Raw genomic sequence first — 21,299 nt, forward strand, 5'->3', positions numbered from 1 at the left:
ATTCTTTGATAAAATAGACTTTAAAACAACAGAGATCAAAAGAGACAAAGAAGGGCATTAAGGAATGGTAAAAGGATCAATGCAACAAGAAGAGCTAATGATCCTAAATATATATGCACCCAATACAGGAGCACCCAGATACATAAAGCAAGTTCTTAATGACCTAAAAAGAGACTTAGACTCCCACACAATAATAGTGGGAGACTTTAACACTCCACTGTCAATATTAGACAGATCAACCAGACAGAAAATTAACAAGGATATCCAGGACTTGAACTCAGATCTGGACCAAGCAATCCTAACATTTACAGAACTCTCCACTGCAAATCCACAGAATATACATTCTTCTCAGTACCACATCACACCCACTCTAAAACTGACCACATAATTGGAAGTAAATCACTCCTCAGCAAATATAAAAGAATGGAAATCATAACAAACAGTCTCTCAGACCACATTGCAATCAAATTAGAACTCAGAATTAAGAAACGAATTCACAACTGCACAACTTCATGGAAACTGAACAACTGGCTCTTGAATGATGACTAGATAAAAAATGAAATGAAGGCAGAAACAAAGATGTTCTTCAAAACCAATGAGAACAAAGACACAGTGTACCAGAATCTCTGGGACACATTTAAACCAGTGTCTAGAGAAAAATTTATAGCAATAAGTGCCCACATGAAAAACAAGGAAAGACCTAAAATTGACACCCTGTTGTGAAAATTGAAAGAGCTACATGAGCAAGATAAAAAAAACTCAAAAGCTAGCAGAAGACAAGAAATAACTAAGATCAGAGCAGAATTGAAGGAGATAGAGACACAAAAATCCCTTCAAAAATTAATAAATCCAGGAGATGGTTTTTTGAAAAGATCAACAAAATAGGCAGGCTGATAGCTAGATTAATAAAAAAGAAAAGAGAGAAGAATCAAATAGACACAATAAAAACAATAAAGGGGATATCACCACAGATTCCACAGAAATACAAACCACCATCAGAGATTCCTGCAAACAACTCTATGCATATAAACCAGTAAACCTGGAAGAAATGGATGAATTCCTGGACATTTGCACCCTCCTACGCTGAAAGCAGGAAGAAGTCGAAACCCTGAATAGACCAATAATAAGGGCTGAAGTTGAGGCAACAATTAATAGCCTACCAACCAAAAAAAGCCCAGGTCCAGATGGGTTCACAGCCGAATTCTACCAGAAATACAAAGAGAAGCTGGTACCACTCCATCTGAAACCATTCCAAACAATCCAAAAAGAGGGAATCCTTCCCAAATCATTTTATGAGACCAATATCATCCTGATAACAAAACCCAGCAGAGACTCAACAAGAAAAGAAAACTTCAGGCCAATATTCATGATGAACATAGATGCAAAAATCTTCAATAAAATACTGGCAAACCAATTACAATGGCACATCAAAAAGCTTATGCATCACTATCAAGTAGGCTTCATCCCAAGTATGCAAGGCTCGTTCAACACACGCAAGTCTATAAACGTAATCCAACACATAAACAGAACCAAAGACAAAAACTACATGATTATCTCAATAGATACAGAGAAGGCCTTTGACAAAATTCAACAGTGCTTTATGCTAAAAACTCTCAATAAACTAGGTATTGACGGAATGTATCTCAAAATAATAAAAGCTATTTATGACAAACCCACAGCCAATATCATACTGAATGGGCAAAAACTGGAAGTATTCCCTTTGAAATCTGGCACTAGACAAGGATGCCCTCTCTCACCACTCCTATTCAGTATAGTATTGGAAGTTCTGGCCAGAGCAATCAGGCAAGAAAAAGAAATAAAGGGTATTCAATTAGGAAAGGAGGAAGTCAAATTGTCTCTATTTGCAGACGACATGATTATATATTTAGAAGACCCCATCATCTCGGCCGAAAAGTTCCTGAGACTGATAAGCAACTTCAGCAAAGACTCAGGATATAAAATCAGTGTGCAGAAATCACAAGCATTCCTATACACCAAGAACAGACTTAAAGAGAGCCAAATCAAGAATGACTGCCATTCACAATTGCTAAAAAGGGAATGAAATACCTAGGAATACAACTAACAAAGGATGTAAAGGACCTCTTCAAGGAGAACTACAAACCACTGCTCAAGGAAATAAGAGAAGACACAAACAGATGGAAAAACATTCCATGCTCATGGTTAGGAAGAATTAATATCATGAAAATGGCCATACTGCCCAAAGTAATTTATAGATTCAATGCTATCCCCATCAAGCTACCTATGACCCTCTTTACAGAACTGGAAAAAAACCACCTTAAACTTCATATGGAACCAAAAGAGAGCCTGCATAGCCAAGTCAATTCTAAGCAAAAAGAACAAAGCTGGAGGCATCACACTACCTGACTTTAAACTATACTACAAGGTTACAGTAATCAAAACAGAATGGTATGGTACAAAAACAGAGATATAAACCAGTGGAACAGAACAGAGGCCTCAGAGGCAATGCCACACATCTACAACCATCTGATCTTTGACAAATCTGACAAAAATAAGTGATGGGGAAAGGATCCCCTGTTTAATAAATGGTGTTGGGAAAACTGGCTAGCCATGTGCAGAAATCAGAAACTGGACCCCTTCCTGCCACCTTACACTAAAATTAACTCCAGGTGGATTAAAGACTTAAACATAAGACCTAACACCATAAAAACCTCAGAAGAAAACCTAGGCAAAACCATTCAGGACATAGGCATAGGCAAGAACTTCATGACTAAAACACCAAAAGCATTGGCAACAAAAGCCAACATAGACAAAAGGGATCTAATTAAACTCCTGAGCTTCTGCACAGCAAAAGAAACAATCATTGGAGTGAACTGGCAAGCAACAGAATGGGAAGAAATTTTTGCAATCTACCCATTAGACAAAGGGCTAATATCCAGAATCTACAAAGAACTAAAGCAGATTTACAATAAAAAAACAAACAAACCCATTCAAAAGTGGGCAAAGGATATGAACAGACACTTTTCAAAAGAAGACATATATGAGGCCAAAAAACATATGAAAAAAATGCTCATCATCACTGGTCATTAGAGAAATGCAAATCAAAACCACTTTGAGATACCATCTCATGCCAGTTAGAACGGCAATCATTAAAAAATCTGGAGACAGCAGATGCTGGGGGAGGATGTGGAGAAATAGGATCACTTTTACACTGTTGGTGAGAGTGTAAATCAATTCAACCATTGTGGAAGACAGTGTGGCAATTCCTCAAGGACCTAGCAATTCCATTTGACCCAGCAATCCCATTACTGGGTATATATCCAGAAGATTATAAATTGTTCTACTATTAAGACACATGCACACGAATGTTCATTGCAGCACTGTTTACAATAGCAAAGACCAAGAACCAACCCAAATGCCCACTGATGATAGACTGGACAAGGAAAATGTGGCACATATACACCATGGAATACTATGCAGCCATAAAAAATGATGAGTTCACGTCCTTTGTAGGGACATGGATGAATCTGGAAACCATCATTCTCAGCAAACTGATACAAGAACAGAAAATCAAACACCACATGTTCTCACTCCTAGGTGGGTGTAGAACAATGAGAACACATGGACACAGGGAGGGGAGCATCACACACTAGGGTCTGCTGGGGGGGACTAGGGGAGGGACAGCAGTGGGCAGGGAGTTGGGAAGGGATACCATGGGGAGAAATGCCAGATATAGGTGACAGTGATGGAGGCAGCAAACCACATTGCATGTATGTACCTATGCAACAATCCTGCATATTCTGCACATGTACCCCAGACCATAAAGTGCAATAATATATGTATATATAAAAGAAAAAAAATGGGTGACCTGATAGACATTTCTCTAAAGAAGACGTACACATGTTCACATTATTCTTTAAGACTGGAATGTTATAAAATGTTATTTCTTCCTTCTTTGAATGTCCAAATTCTGCCCATCCTTTGAGATTTAACTTTCATATTACCTGCTCTGAAATGCTTTTCTCAATCTACTTATTAAATCCTTCCCTTCTCCTTTGATTTCCCACAGTATTTTTTCCAATTCCTGCTTAGAGCACTTGTTATTTTAGTCTTTGCTTTTTGGATACAAAGCCAGCCTCCACTGTTTAAATGTAAGCCCCCCAAACCAGAGACCCATTCTTAGTTCACCTTGGGATTGCCTACAACATGTACCAGGGCCTTTACATGTAGACATCAGGGACTCAACAAATTCTCGTGGAGTAGGAGATAAGTGTTTGGAGCCTCCAGGCTACAGCTTTGGCTTTCATTTCGCCTTTTAAAATGCCAGTGGCATCATCTGCAATGAGTGGGTTCTGTTGGCATCTCAAAGAGTTAAAGGAGGCAGTGAGTCATCAGGGCTTTCGGAATGCTGACTGGTTCCAGGTGACTATTTAGAACAGGCAGTTGGAAAACTAAAACAGACATTTTTTTAAAAAAACTCAACCTTAAAACTCCTCTTATTTTAACACGAACAATATAACTCTTTCCAAACTATGGAGCTGAACAATCCCTCTCATTATTTCAATGAAACAAAAACAGACATTTAAACTCCAAAACAACAACAAAAAGCCCCAAGCTCCTAACCTTCCTTGGCCTCGTCAGGCTGCTTGTGCAATGACTCTGCAGGGCTCTCTAGGGGACCATGAATTTGGTTTCATTTTCTAATTTGAAGGGAGTTATTTTCAGTATAAAGTGGTAAAGTGGAGGTGAATGGGAGATGGGAGAGGGTTGTCAAAGGGGAGCCAGTTTCACAGCAGTTTCAGAGGTGGTCAGATTTACTTACTCTCTGCATTAGAAGCAGTCCTGGGGACAGTTAATAGAAACTGGTAACACTGACATAAGACGGAATTACTTTCAAAACAACATATGTATTAAATTTTTTTCTGGTTTAGTTTATATAAGCTTCTTGAATATAAAATAATGCAGTAATAAAAGCCTGATCAGCTCCTAAAATCTTAAACATTGTAATGAACTATCCCATTACCTGTTGCTTTGCCACCTTGATTCATCCACAATTTTCATCCTATTCGTAGTTTCGCCAAAAAAAAAAAAGAAAAATCAATCCCCAATGAATCCCTCCCCCAAATGGTTAGATCATTATCAGTCCATTTGTGAGCCTACCTCTGTTTACATTGGTAAAACTATATCCAATGACAGTTAAAACAACTAAAAAACCCTTTCAGTTAGAAGGCTCTTCTCCAAAACTTTAACCTCATTTGTACTTGGTCTTTACAAAAAATTTCCATTATTTTTTCAGTGATTTTCTATTCAAGTAAACTTATTTCATCCTCCAAACAAAACTATAGTCTGTCTCAATAGCAATATCAAGGGAGGAAAAGAGTTACTCAAAGTCTTGACTATAATTATAAGGAAGGAGAGTGATTATAAGATTCTGTGGGGAAGAAGAATTATGACAAGGGAGATGGTGTGGGCAAGAAGACATAGAAATAGAAAAGGTCTGGCACACAACAAGGGGCTGGGCAGTGATATCTGAGGCCATTTCTGCATGAGTATAATAGTGTGTGTCTTTGGAAAAGGCCATTAAACAGAGCTCCCTCTATCATGAGCCATGAGGCTCTAACATGAGTACTGATTTTATTTCAGCAGAGATGCCAATCCCATGCTCTCTGTAGCCAACAATGTCAATTGAGGAAATTGTGGGGCCAGGAAAGGCACTCACTGCTCTTTAGCTCCATGAAAAGCCTCGCCAGCCACCCAGATACTTGGGGGTCAATCCTCACCCTTACCTGCAACATCCAATCTGCCACCGATCCCTGTCCACTCAACCTCATCAGTGCTTCCGATGCCCCGCCTCTCTCTCATCATCCCCGTCCTTTAGCCTGGCCTGCTGCCACGGCCTCCTAACTGGTCATGCAGTCTTAGTGTCCTCTTCCGATCCCTTCTGCCCATGTAAATCAACCAGTCTTCGCAGGCTGTCACTCTCCAGATCCTAACCAGACCTGGCTTTTATACTTCCTAAAATGCTCCTTTCCACCACAAAGGCCTGGAAAGCTATTCAAGCCACCGATTCTCCCTGCTTGCAGTATTCCTTTTAGCCACATCTCTACCTGTACTCCCCTTTTGGGACTTTTCTAGTTTTTACTGGAAGTTGGGTTCTTGGTATGTGCTTTCTCAGTAATATAGATGTGTACTTTTGTAATCAATTGTTTTTTGTTTTTTGTTTTTTTTGAGACGGAGTTTCGCTTTTGTTGACCAGGCTGAAGTGCAGTGGTGCGATCTCGGCTCACTGCAACCTCCACCTCCCAGATACAAGCGAGTCTCCTGCCCCAGCCTCCAGAGAAGCTGGAATTACAAGTATATGCCACCACATCCGGCTAATTTTGTATTCTTAGTAGACATGGGGCTTCTCCATATTGGTCAGTATGGTCTTGAAATCCCAACCTCAGGTGATCTGCCTGCCTCGGCCTCCCAAAGTGCTCTCTTCCCGGTCAGTCTGTACATACTCTGAGGTCAGAGGCTGCATTTACCCATGTATGCTTTCCTTTGTAATATGAACTAAAACAAGAACTTATAGGATAGAGATTAAATGAGTTAATCCAGGCAGAGAACTTAGAATAGTACCTGATGTATATAGGGGCTATGTAAGCTGTGGCTATAATAATACTAATTAGCATATGCCTAGAATAAAGAATGCACTCTATGAACATTCATCGAATGAAAGAGGAATGAATAAATTAATGAATAATTAATGAATTCGGCTATCCAAATGGCCACTTTTCTTTCCAACCAGCAAAGATGTATAGAAAACTACCACAGGGAGGAATTATCGATCTTCATTAATAATTCCACTGCCATCATGATAAATAGTAAATAGCATTTTTGGTTTCCTGGGATTTTGAGCTCGTTCTACTGTGTTGCTGAAAAAAACATTCAAAGCAAGGAGATATGGAATTAAGAGATAAAGAACTGTAATGTCACAATATATATTTCCATGCTTCTCAATCTTGCCTTAACTAAAATACGTGCTTCTTAATGAGCACCACACTGCTTAATTATTCCCAGGCTGAATCGTTCAGAAAACCACGAGTGACAGGTAGACCATTTCACACATCTTTATACAAAAAATTTCAACCTCAGTTGCCAAAAAAAGGGAAGGGCTTTACCCATTTGTTCCAGTACATTCCATAGGTCTGATTCCTCAATGTCTTTAAGGGAAAGGCATCAGCCACCTGTGTGCACATCATGCTCTGCTGGCCTAACAGAAACATACATGAATGAACTTGGGCTCCCAGCACAGTCTGCAGTAGCAGGACTGCCACACCATTCAAAAGCTGGAAACAGGAAAGGTGGCTCTGAGTTGGCCCAACCCCGCCAAATGCTATTATCTGACCAAGTTTTCTGAATTTATTGTCATTTAACACTGTGGTACTATTTTAAATAGTTTTCCTGCAGGTAGCTCATTTGGATTTAGAAATAAACACTGCATCATCATCACATCAGCAATATCTGATCTTGTTCTTTCCCTCCCATATCAGAGAATGGTTTTTGTTCCATTTCTCTAAAGTTAACTTTTTTACTCTTACCCTGAACCCATCTATTATACCACTGAATTCTGTGAAAATTCATAGTTGGGAATAGAGGCAGCAAACCACCTGGTTATGTATGCACCTGTGCAACAACCCTACATGACCTGCACAAGTACCCCAGAACCTAAAGTAAAAAAAAAAAAAATTCATACTTGGTTCCTTTCAGTTCAGTCATCAGTTTGGGAAACTGGTATTTAATTTAAGAGAATTGATAGTTATGAAAAATAAGTCTAACCAATTGTTTGAGCCTTCATCCTGATACATTTAAAACTAAAGGGTGCTTGCTACACTGAAATCCATTACGGACAATGGGAAATATTGGAAATTTAGTCAACTAACCTGTTTTCCTGTGGAGCAAACTGGATCTGTACCCCAAAGTGCTGAAGTCCTGGGCCTGCGAGGGAGCTGAGGATAGAGGCAATTTTTGGCCTTCTTCTGGGTTTCCCGGGGGGAAGGGTGGGTTCTGGGAGTGTCTGAATTCACGTCTATCCTTGGCAGGCAAGTAGAGAGCCTCCTGAACTTTCTTCTTTTCTTTTTTTAACATGTTGACCAGGATATCTGAAAGTTGACTTAAGGATTTAATGACTGATGCTAGCTTTTAGTAATCAAAACACGAATGTCCCAAGTGCCATTAATGTGCCTAACATTTGCTATTTATCATGTGGCAAAGACGGAAGGCTGCAACTTCCTGAAGCCCTGTATATAGTTATGGACAATTTAGGAGGCTTTCTTTCAACATATCACCATTATATGAAAAATTAGCAAACCCAAGGACTTTAAAATGTTCTGAGTTTAAACCAGGCACATTTTAACAATGTTATGAAAGTGCTTACAAAAAGTCAAATGAAGGCTGAATAGCAGCAGACAATAGACTATGTATACATCTTCCCAGATAAAAACGTGAATTTACTTACGTAGCCTATGTATACGTATCAGCCCTTGGTCGAGCAAACGCCTGCTCAGGAGGCAGCAGAAGAGCAGAGAGGGAGAATGGTGAAATCCACCCACATGACAGTTAGCCATCTTCCTCCTGGTGACCAATTCGGCGACAAAGGGGCAGCCAGAGCACTCCAAGCTCAACACATGCTTATGTAGAGTGCCTTCAGATGAGGCTTTTTCAGTCACTAGTTTTTGTTCTCAAATGGAACTGAAAAGAAGTTAATTATTAGCACAGACATATAATTTTAAAATGCACCTTTTGGGGGCCATTGAGATATGCCAGGACCATTGATGATACAGGATGAAACCACTCCCCTCTACCCTACTTCACCGTTCATTCTGGGCTCAAGATGCCTAGAACTCTAAGAGATTTTTGTCCAATCTGCTAAAAGGAATGACTAGAATCCCTATTGAGAATCTCAGAACTCTAACTGCATATGGGGTAAGATGAATTCAATGCCTTTGCATCCCTAGAGAAGGCTCATTAAAATGGGAGTCTAAATGTGCGATGGTGTGGGAGAGAACATTGCTACTTAGAAAGGGGGAGAGGAACCCAGATTATATTTATTCTTGGGCAAGCAGCATGGAAGTCATTTGACTTTTACCTTCCTCCTCAGCTTTAACTCCTACTTGGTGATTTCTGGGAGCATAATCAGTTTTCCTCTCTCTGATGTGGCTCCCATTCCTTGCCTCTAAACAACATGTACTTACCAAAAATGTTCACAGTTTCTTAGTGTCTAAGCATTAACACAACAGAGAAGACGAGGGCTCTGGCCCAATGTGCTGCTCCTCTTTGTATGGAACTGATTACCAGTGTCATCATACACTTCCACTGGTTCACACACTGCAATGGCAATATCCATTTGCTCACTCAGTCAGTGATATTTGCTGAAGCTTGTGCTATAGATGCCAGGCCCTGTTCTAGGCATGGGTATAGAGCAATGACAAGGCAGACTAGTTTCTCGATCTCATGAAGCAGATGTCTTACTGGAGAAATAGATCTCACACATGCTTGCATGCACACGCACATACAGACAACGTCAGAGTGCCAGATATCTAATTTGAAGCAGCTCAAGGGTGACTGGGTGGCTGCTCTACGTTGGGTGCTACAAAAGGCCTAAGAGTGATCTTTAAGCTGAGATCTGACCTGTAAGAAGAACCAGCCAGAAGAAGAGCGTCTACACAGAGGAAATGGTGAAATCCCTAAAGAGAAATGGGCCCAGCAGTGGTTCATAATACTGCAATCCTGTGAACCCACATCATACAATGCACAGGACAGCTCCCCTAGTGAGGATTATCCAGCTGCAAATGTCGATAGCGCCAAGGCTGAGGAACCTCGTGTTAGAAGAACAAGAAGGTAATTGTGACTGAAGCAGAGCACACATGGGATGAGGCGTGAGAAATGATGTTGGGGGTGGGCAGGGCAAGATCCCCCAGGGCCTTGTAAATCAGAGCAAGGAGTCTGGTTTCATTCTAAGTATCATGGGAAGCCCCTTGAAGATTTTCATCAGAATAATGATGCGTTCTGACATACCTGTCATAAAGATCACAATATGAATCTATCTTCTGTGTTGCCTTCCTTCTTCTCACCTTTCCCCTGCCTTCTTGTCCTCCCCACTCCCACTTATGGGAGTGGCCTTGGTGCCAAGCACTTTGCTGGGTAATGAATCCCACTGTCATATATTTTGTGAAGGGGTGTGTGAATGTCATATTTTGTGAAGGGGTGTGAGGATGTCACTGACAAGACATTATTTTCACTCCCTTTCCAGGAAGATCTGATGTTGTTCACAATCATTTGGGTGTATGACTGTCTTTTGTTAAACTCAATTATAATTGCTTTTTTATTTCCTAGAAGCTAGATGTTTCCCATTTGTTGTGTCACAGTCTTAGCCTTCTGGGCTCTACAAAGAAAGATACGAAAACATCCTCCCATCTGACTCTGCATAACTGTGAAACTTCAGGAGTCTTTTTTGGTCATTGATCTTTGATAAGCACAGCTGTGAGGTGATTAAATCTTAGCTGCTATTCTTTGTCATCATAGTCATAATTCCAGTTACATCACACTTGGTAGTGCTCAAAGCACTTATGGGCTTTTCTTTTTTCTTTTTTTTAAGATGGAGTCTAGCTCTGTCACCATGCTGGAGGGCAGTGGCATGATCTCAGCTCACTGCAACCTCCACCTCCCAGGCTCAAGCAATTCTCCTGACTCAGTCTCCCGAGTAGCTGGGACTACAGGTGCCTGCCACTGCTCCCAGCTAATTTTTATATTTTTAATAGAGACGGGGTTTCATCATGTTGGCCAGGATGGTCTTGATCTCTTGACCTCATAATCCACCTGCCTTGGCCTCCCAAAGTGCTGAGATTACAGGTGTGAGCCACCATGCTCAGCCACTTATGGGCTTTTCTCAGCAGGTCTTATGCTCCTGCTCCTAAAGAATAAAAACCAACTTCATTGAGTAGGTATACAGCTAATAAATGAAGAGCTAGGATTTCAATCCAGGTATGAATTGAAGTGCAATATTCTTTCCACTCTGACTCCCCATCATTTTGAATAAGCGTCTCAGATAGAGGGAGCGCTGTTTGAATTGCGGACAGTCAGTAAAGAATCTAGGGTAGCCCCACATGAACAGCGATGCCTGGAGTCAGCACAGTGGAGGAGGGGAGGTGATGGATAGCTCCCTTTTACTGTCTTTTTAAAATAAACATATAGGAACAAGCTTGGACTGTTCTTTCTCTGTCATATCTCATTTCATCCCTCCTATATGTGCAGACATTCATGAGCCCAGACAGGGATTAAGAAGTTGGTAAGAGCAATTAAAGGAGAAGATCCTAGACTAGGATCAAAGCCAGGAAAAGGAGCAGAGCTCATACTGGGGCTGGGGCCAGGATTGAGGTCCAGGCAGAGACCATGCTTGGAGATGGACGGTGTAAGAGGAAGGAAAGGGAATGCAAGGGTGACAACACAGTGGGCAGCGCTGACGGACGAAGGCTTGTGTCGGGGTGGGGGTAATTCTCAGCTGAACCCACTGTTCCTGTCCAGATAACAAGGCAGCTAAAACTCACCTGACTCTGACACACAGGGTCTGCTAATACTCGAGTAAAATCAGAGACCGAAGTTAATCAGGCAGCGTGCCTACCTCACATTCGGTTTGTTTTTACCTCTTTATGACTCAGTTTCCTTTGTGCAGACTATTTTCATGCATTTTGCATAAACAGCTAAAGCAAAAGTGTCTCTTAGTAATTTTTAAAAATGAACAAAAATATCTATTTGTAAAGAATGGACCGAAATGATTTCTTGTGCATGTTTAAATTCTGCAAAAGCAATGAAAATGTCAAAATCTTTTTACAAGAAGCTTGAAAGATACAATGAGAAACAATACTGAATAATGATCTGGGAGGCCTGAGGTCCAACCAGCCCGACAGGGGCTCCTTAGAAGTAACCATTTAGTCTACAACTAAAGGCAGCACATGCTCCCATGGGCTACTACCACTTTCAGCACCCAAAATAACTGCCTCCTGGAGCCAATAAGAATTCTATCTCATTTGGTACTGATCAGTTTAGCTAAAAAAAAAAAAAAAGAATTCTATCTTGAACACTCATCTATACTCACTTCCGAATTTGGGAACATTTGTAAGTGGAACTCACAGCAGTAGATCTGGCTTTTAAATAAGAAGTTAAATTTAAATCAATCTCTGCTCTTCATAAGCTAAATACCATTTGTCGTTTTTCAGCCATCATTTGAGTTTCACCCACGCACCAGCCACAAATTCTGGGCCACGGTGAAGCTGTGGTCAGCCTGGTGTCCGGTCAGCTTGCTAAAGATAACTAGCTAACTTACTGGCTCAGGGCTAAAACAAAAAGAACAAACAGAGGAGCCAAACAATGTATTTTTTAAAATTAATGTTAAAAGACGGGGTAAAAAAGCTCATACTTTAAAATAAACTAAAATGTTCCTTGCAAGAGTAACCATGTCAGGCTAAAAACACATTTGTTTTTTCTTTTATAGAAACACTTTTTCACTAGTTGCAGTACTTGGCTGAAGGGACATTTGACTTCTCAGTGAAAAGAAGCAATGTGAATTGGAAGCTAGGTGGGGAGCTCAGCCATGCGGCTTGGGAAAGACTGTTGTTTACCCCTTTCAAACCAGGAGAGAGGAAGTTTCTTCATCATTTTTGAAAGGATACTGATTTCATTATCTCTCTGCTTTAGAATATCTTGTAGCTTTCTATATTCGTCCTCTTTTAATGGTTGACAGTCTTGGTCTTTGCTTTCAGAGGAGACTGTACTGCTTCCAAGGATCTTCTTGTCATTCAATAGTTTCTGTAAGACAAAGCAAGAGCTTAGCATCCATATCTCTAGTCCAAATTTCTTTGTTTCTTTGACTGTTTTTCCTTTAACCATTCCCTGCACACATCAGGCATGTGTGACCTGCCTGATGCAGGTGCAATGTCTTTGCGATGAAGTTGCTTTTTTGGCTTGGCATGTTTTCTCCCTTCTACCTGCCTTCTTTTCCCCCTTCCTCCCCCATCCCCCTCAACCCCCTTGTATCTTCTCTCTCCTCCCCTAACTTGGGAAATTCCTACTCAGCATTATCTCCTCTTGGACTCCTTTCCCTTTCTCTATATATCATTCCACTTAATTCACACTTTTATTCTAGTACTTATCATGTATTGTGATGTTTTACAACATCTGTCTTCTCTATGACTTGCTTATTAAACTCTGCCTTATCTATACCTGGCCCTTAGTAACTCACAACAAATGTTTATTATGTTAATAAAGTATGCAAAAATACAAGCCAGCTAGAAGTAAAAGTGATGATATTCCCAGCCCCTCATCATGAAAATTAAAACCGAAGGCAGAGAAAAACTGAAATATCATATGGGTATATCAAACTGTTGAAAAAATGCAGAATGCGATGCTCTTGATATGGCTTGAAATATATATACATATATATATATATATATGGCTGCACTTTAGGTTCTGGGGTACATGTGCAGATCATGCAGGATTGTTGCACAGGTACATACACGACAATGTGGTATGCTGTCTCCATCCCCCGTCCCTATAGCTGGCATTTCTCCCCATGTTACCCTCCCCAACCTCCCTACCCCACACTGTCCCTCCCCTGTTCCCCCCAACAGACCCCCTTGTGTGATGTTCCCCTCAGGGAGGAAAATATATTTTTTAAAATATGGAACCATTCTGTGCAGAAGGTAGAGGTTCCTGGCAAAAGAATTAGAAGTTCATAGCCTGAGTTTATTTATTGGCAAGTAAGATATAATCTCTGAAGAAACTCAGTGATAATCAGACTATTGGTTCAAAGACTGTATCATTTTCTGGGCATACAATACTGGATCCTAACCTTCCAAGAACTGGTCAACTAGAAAAGTTTTTTGCAGCTTGAACATGGTTGAAAATGGCTTCATTTGGGGAAACATTTAAGTTTACCTTTAAATGATGAAAACAGTGATGAATTTTACGCATATCAGCGCCAACCTCTAATCTACTCTCTGGATCCTGGTCTTCCAGAAAGGATGTTATTAGTTTTTCCAGCCTAAAAATACATAATGTATGAGAAGCAACTGTGAGCTAGACGCTTTAGAGATTCTAATGGCATTACCTGGTTGGTTAACATTTAAAGTACAGGACATAGTTCCACCTCTTTATCGAAGTATATATTTGACTATAAAAATTAAGGGAAAAAAAACACTGACAAAGTGAAATCTGTAATGAAGCAATTATTTGACTAATTTCCAATGAATTTTCATATGAAGCTTTCATTATAGGAATCATCTGATTTCTACACTCAATCCATTTTAGCCACTGAATTTCTATGCCCCTGTGCCTGGCTGCTGCATTTGCTAGAAAAAGTAACAAGAATATTTTTTAAATTAATTTCACTAAAAATTCATGCTACTCTGCCTCAGCTGGCACCTCAGTGATGCCCCACTATCTTTTTAATCATTCCAGGTGATCTTCCATTCTTCACAGTGCCTATTCCAAATCTTTCTACAGCCCTCAAACCTTTCACTACTCTTTCACACTCTGTCAGTAAAGTCACTTCCCACCAGATGGAGAAAGTCACACAGACTCCTTTGTTTCCTCCTTCTTCGCCTCACTGCTCAGGCCCCCTTCCTGCTTCTGTAGATTCTGGATGATATTCTTCCTCTATCTAAGGCCAGTCTCTCCCCTGGGCTCGCTCTCTGCTTCTTCCAGGGCATATCTAGTTAATTACCTCTTTTCCCTTAATCACCTCTTCAACTCCTCTCTATACTGATTCTTTCCTCTCTGCTTACAATCATTTTGTTTTTCCTATCCTAAAACAAAACAAAATAGAAAACAAAACACCTCCCTTTGGAGGGACCAGTCACTCTATTCTAAAGTCCTAGTTTGGCTGGGTGCAGTGGCTCACACTTGTAATCCCAGCACTTTGGGAGGCTGAGGTGGGCAGATCACTTAAGGTCAGGAGTTCAAGACCAGCCTGGCCAACATGGTGAAACCCCTCTCTACTAAAAACACAAAAACTACCTAGGCAAGGTGGCACATGCCTGTGATCCCATCTACTCAGGAGGCTGAGGCAGGAGAATCACTTGAACCCAGGAGGCAGAGGTTGCAATGAGCTGAGATCATACCACTGCAGTCTGAGCAAAAGAATGAGACCCTGTCTAAAAAAAAAAAAGTTCTAATTTATTCATAGTACTGTGTGTCCATGTAGCATTCTAGTACTTCATCTCAGAGGAAAATTCTTGGCTTTCATTTGTCTTTGTGCTTCCCATCCCCTAACATTAGGTTCTCAGTACAGATATGTTCACTAGTTACTGGATTCATTGCCGTGGAAATGGTTGTCCTCTACGTTGAGATGGAACTCTTAAAAAGGAAGGTGTAAGGATGACAATCAGTATCTATGGTGTTAGATATCATAATACAGAGGCAGCACACCTTCCTAGGATGATTATGAAAATATTTGCATACTTTTGGCATCTTTTAAAGCTGTATATACATGCTTCCCCTTTGCTATTATTATCAGGCCACTCAGATAAGATGTAATGATTTCTATCATACAACAGCCTTGGATTTCATTTTTACCTCCTGTAATCTGTGACATGTATCAGCTATATATTTGCAAGTGTGAGACAATTTCTACCGTCATTTTAAAGGCGTTTCTTCGGGGGAAGAGATACTTGTCATTTGCTGATTGACTTTGTGTTTCCTTGTGGAATAGAGCTTCAAACCACCAGATATACAGAGAGCTTTATTCCTGACACATTTTTTAAAAAATTATGTAAAGTATTATGAAAATACATGTTTATGAACAAAATTCCAAACAATGCAGATGTGAATAAACTAAAAACTGAAAACACCTCCCACTCCCTTGCCACCATCCCCCCCATTAAAAAAAATTTTGATACCTTGGGTGATTCACTGTTAACAGTTGAAATATATTATTCTTATTCTTAATGAAGCAGAAACCTATACCTATATATGCATTTATATATTTTGGTTTTACGTTTTTACAAAAATGAGATCACACTCTGAATAATGTTTTGCACCATTATATTTCTAAAGAAATTAAGACAGATGAGCTTCCCCATCAGTGCATATCCAGTAGAGGTATTTCATTTCTAATGGCTATATAAGATTCCATACTATGGCTGTACTATTTCTCTCTTGCTGGACACTGAGGTGACACAGTCATACAGTTGCTACTTTCGTCTGTATCCCATGAAGAGGCCTTGATCTACAATGCTGACTTAATGAGGCTTAAAAAATAGTAATGTTTCTTTACTTGTATTTTCCCTGAATACATGGAAGAAATTTTGAAATTTTGAAAAATCACCATGGGTTCTAGAATAGACATTCATTCTCTAGAGTGAAAGCACTCTGTGATATCCAGTATCCATAAAATTTCTAGCAGACAATATTGAGTTGGAAGTAATGGTTAATCAATTCTTTCTTCTTGCCTTTTCTTTAGAAAACAACTTCTGTGTAGTTTAACCTCAAGAATATATTCTAGGAAACGTTTTCTGAAGGAATGCTGAAGTGGACTCCTGGGTCAGAAGAAAACCTCGTAAGATACAAGCCTGCTGATGAGCTGGACCGCTCACAGATTGCTCACGTGCCCTGGGCTTTGGCTATTCCTCCAAGGCTCCTGTCCCACACAGTAACAGTGTAGGATACAAGGAGGACCAGCAACGTGATACAAAGGAATGGGCAAGAATTTCTGCCTAAGTAAAAGAACTGATGGCTTTACTCCTTCTGGGGCTCCATTACTAGTACATGATTAAGAATGAAGATCAGCATTTTGACATGCAATTTTGCTTTCAGCACTTGAGAACACAGAGATAAGAAACATGCCTGGTCTTTGCTTCATACATTTGATTTATTGTTGGATTTATTTTCTTATCAAGCAAGGACTTGGTCTAATAATTAAAATGCAGAAAAATCCTTAATTCAGATGTTTTCGTGGTACTCCTCTAGTAGTTGAGAGTGAACAAATGACCCCAAAATCCCCACGTTTTCCTATCTCCTTAAATAGTTTCCAAATTTATACCTAGTCCCCGCTCCCACTGAGGGGTCTCGCAGCTGCCAGAACTCTGCTGAACAGTGGAAAACTGTTTACAGAAAAGGCTCGCTAAGGAGGTCAAATGAGTACAATCAAGTCTATTTTTTAGGACAAGCCCAAGTCAGTAAGAACTTTCCTTATTCTCTACTTACACTAGAAGAAAAGAAGGAAGAAAAAAGAATGCTAGGGGAAAGAGAAAATACATGTACATAATTCAGTAACAAGAAATATTGTAATAATTTAAGTGTGTGGGAACACACGACCTCGCCGATGGTAGGTGATGGTTTGATGTTTGGTGACTATACAGATCTCAGCCAAATTGACTGCTAATGAAACACCTCTGACAGCCTGTGTCCTGGTTCAGCAACTCCTTCATATTAGAAATTGTGATACCTGGCCACATAATTAGAACTGATTGTATTTCCTAATATGTGCTTTACCCTCTTGAGACCACTGTACTCCCCTCTCTGTTTCTTACATTCCTTGCCAAAACAAAAAAGTTCTCTCTGTAGCCATATTTCCATAAAACTTCAGGTTTAATAGCGTGAATAAAAAGATAAAGCAAGCTTCTCATCATTAACGACAGCCAACACTGAGCATGCACTCAATGCTGGACACTTCTGTGCTATTTGCATACATCATTTCCTTAATTCTTACAACAACCCTGTGAGACTAAGTACTACTATTATCCCTGTATCATAGGTGAGAAAACTGAAGCACAGAGATATTACATATCTTGTCCAAGGTCACACAGCAAGCAAACAGGTAAAATCCAAGTTTTGAAGCACGATACTTACCATACTATAACAAAGTTACTCCGTGTATTGGAATCCCATATTGGGTGATGTGTTTCTAAAAGGGAGAACCCACACCTGCGAGCATTAATTGAGGAGGCAAATAGGTGGATGACAAAGCAGGAAATGGCTGAAAAGCAGGTGCTTAGATCTTAGCAAGGCCATGCCTTGTAACAGCAAAAAAAAGTTGGGAAGGAATCAGAATGTGCCATATTTGAAGATTAGTTAAGTTAATTATGGCAAGCTATGTACACAGTTAAGCAGCAATTTAAGTGATGGCGAAGTGGTGTATTTATTGACATGAAAAACACTCACGTTATATATGGATAGCTTAATGATGAATTCCTCTGCAGGGCTTCTGCAACTACTCTGTAACACACATAAGAAGACTAAAGAGATGAAAAGGAAGGAAATGTTGGAGGGAAGGGAGAGAAGGAGCAGGGAGAACGGATCAGCAGTCTTGAAACTTTTGACCAGCTAGTTATTTTTGGCTCAAGAACATTTATCATCTCCTGGTGAAAAAAGAAACCAGTGACCCAAGCTAACCTTACTCTTCTTCAATATTTTTATGATTATGTTATGTTTAACTGTTTTTAAAAATAAGTTCATCATTTATACATTGAGTATGATTAAGATGTTCTCATTATTCTCAAATAGTCTTTGTAAAAAAATTATGAACATGTTCTTGTCAGCAGTAGGTTCTAGTAATGGGCTAGAAACCACATCTCGATGGTACTGGTTGTGGGAAAGCTGGGAGGAAAGAAGAGCGGGATATTAGAAACAAGAGCAAACCTAAGCCAGGGCATGGAAATGCTGGCTGTTTCCAAATAACTGGGACAGCAATGGGAGGTGTGCCCCAGGAGTGGGACGGGAGCCTGGTGCTGTAACTAGGGGCAAACATAACAGAAGCATGCAGCAGCACAGTATTATTCCAGAGAATTTACTAGAAACAAGGCTTGAGGGATGCAACGCAATGGGAATGCATCCTCTGATATCAAGCTGGAAATAGTGAGGGGGATGAAAAATACCCTAGTTGGTGAATCCAGGCTTTCTGGTGGTAGATCCATGGAAATTGGTATTCCAGAGCTGATAGTTCTCAGCTCAACTGTCTTCTCACTGGGAGAGGATTTGACAGCTCATTCCAGAGAGCTAGAAAGGAGTTCTAGCTACAAACCTAGCTTGTATTAATTATGCCAAATAAATGTCAAAGTCTGCTTCACTGCTGCCAATCATTTTGCCACTGAAGATGGCTCCATTGAGGGTGAGTTATCTCTGACAGCGTTAGACATGGGATATGGACAAACCAAAGCTACGTATTACCTGAGCAAAGATCGGGAAAAGCATAGGGGATAGTGATAAAGATATAAAAGGACTTCATTCTTTTCTATGGCTGAATAATATTCCACTGTGTACATATGCCACATTTTCTTTAGCCATTCATCCATTGATGGCCACTTAAGTTGATTTCGTATCTTGGCTGTTGTGAATAGTGCTGCAATAGATATGGGAGTGCAGATACCTCTTCCATATGCTAATTTCCTTTCATTTGGATATATACCCAGCAGTGGGATCGCTGGATTGTACAGAAGTTCTAGTTTTAGTTTTCTGATGTATCTCCATACTTAAATCCTGTCATTTGCAACAACATATGTAGAAATGGAGGATATTATGCTAAGTGAAATAAGTCAGGCACAGAAAGACAAATATCACATGCTGTCACTCACACGCGGGAGCTAAAAAACAAAATTAACTCATGCAGATAAAGAATAGAATAATGGTTTTCAGAGGCTGGGGAGGGCAGTGGGGAGGGAGGGGATAAAGAGGTGATGCGTACAAAAATAGAGTTAGAAGGAATAAATTCCAGTGTTCAGTAGCCGAATGGGGTGACTATAGTTAACAGTAGTTTATTATATATAATAAATTATATAGAAATGTTCCTAACACAAATAAGTAATAAAAGCCTGAGTCAATGGCTATCCCAATTCCTCTGATTTGATTATCACACATTATATATTTGTATCAAAATACCACATATACCCCATAAATATGTACAACTAATATGTATACATAATCATTTGAAATTTAAAAAACTTTAGAAAGTATAAAAGGAAACTTGGCAAGTATTAACTTAAAGGAATATGATAATTGAATAGGAAGAATGAGAGACAAGCTATACAATTTAAAAAATTGATTTGCCATAAGAAATATGGCAAAATGAATAGTGTGAATGATCTTCATTCATCAACCCTCTGTGGGTTAAAATCTCATTTGTAAAATGTGTAAAATAATACCATCTTTACACTATAAGCTTTATGAAATCAGATAACGCAAGGAACAAAGAGAGGATATTGCCTGGCATATTAAGGCCTTGCTATTCAACTGGACCAACTTTATAGGCATCAGCTGGGATTTTGAAACTATAGACATTTAGGCTCCATCCCAGACCTCTTGAATCAGAATTTGCATTTAACAACATTCCCAGGTGATTTGCATACACACTAATGTTAAGGAGCATTGCAAGGAGGCAACTGGTTATTGAATGCACAAAAATACATAAACATCTTTTCAGTTTGGAAAACCAAACAAATACGTAACTGGAAATGTGCCATAAGGGAAGAACTAACATCCCTTGATAGTCAACTATGGTCTGAGCATTGTGCTAGTGACTTCACACGTGTTTTCTTATCCAAGTGGAAAAAAGAGCCCTTTAGGGACTATCATAGTCTGGTTCTCTCTATACTTGCCTCGTCCCAGTTATTTTATTATTACTTTCACTCAAAATCTAATAAAAAATGTCAGGCACTTTCACATATATTTTGTTATTAATCTGTACCATAGGCATATAAATTATTATCACTCTTTCATAGATGGGAATAGGAAAGCGAAGAGAAGTACAGTAACTTGCATATTGTCACTAAGGTAAGAAATTGAAACACTGAGATTTGAAAAAATTTCTTGAATGAGGAACCCCCACTCTCTCCATTCTACAGACTCTCAGTCAATTCAGAAAAGTGCTTACCACATGCTATAATCCCTGACATATTATATTTGTATTTTCAATTCAGAATCTTCCTGTAAACTTTTAACCAGGAAAGATGCAAACAACATAGTTAATGAGAATATCAAATAAACATAATGAAATCATCAAATAATTAAATAAATGGTCCGCCATATATTAAAAAAGAGTTCTTAACAGGCTGAAATGGTAGGGGGCAAAGGATGGTCTTCTTTATGGAATGTGGCCCTTTAAAACATACAGTATTGACCAGGCGCGGTGGCTCATGCCTGTAATTCCAGCACTTTGAGAGGCTGAGGCAGGTGGATCACCCAAGGTCAGGAGTTCTAGGCCAGCCTGGCCAACATGGCAAAACTCTGTCTCTACTAAAAATGAAAAAAATAAGCTGGGTGTGGTGGTGGGCACCTGCAATCCCAGCTAC

The 21,299-nt window shown here is 39.7% G+C and overlaps 1 protein-coding gene across 8 annotated transcripts in view; it reads right to left on the minus strand.

The window, feature by feature from the left end:
• The window catches only part of KIF6 (kinesin family member 6), a 412,611-nt gene that overhangs the window by 204,756 nt on the left and 186,556 nt on the right, over nt 1-21,299 (minus strand). For all 8 annotated transcript variants that reach the window (XR_013534802.1, XR_013534801.1, XM_035295546.3 and 5 more), the window contains 3 exons: nt 13,954-14,059; nt 12,690-12,825; nt 7,905-8,123 (listed from right to left, as the gene is read on the minus strand). Coding sequence is in view for 6 of the 8 variants with exons in the window: in XM_035295546.3 (XP_035151437.1) it covers nt 7,905-8,123; nt 12,690-12,825; nt 13,954-14,059 (461 nt within the window). In the remaining 2 variants the exon portion in view is untranslated. The remainder of the gene's footprint in view (nt 1-7,904; nt 8,124-12,689; nt 12,826-13,953; nt 14,060-21,299) is intronic.

This window comes from Callithrix jacchus, chromosome 4 (assembly GCF_049354715.1).
Source record: "Callithrix jacchus isolate 240 chromosome 4, calJac240_pri, whole genome shotgun sequence".
NCBI lineage: Eukaryota > Metazoa > Chordata > Mammalia > Primates > Cebidae > Callithrix > Callithrix jacchus.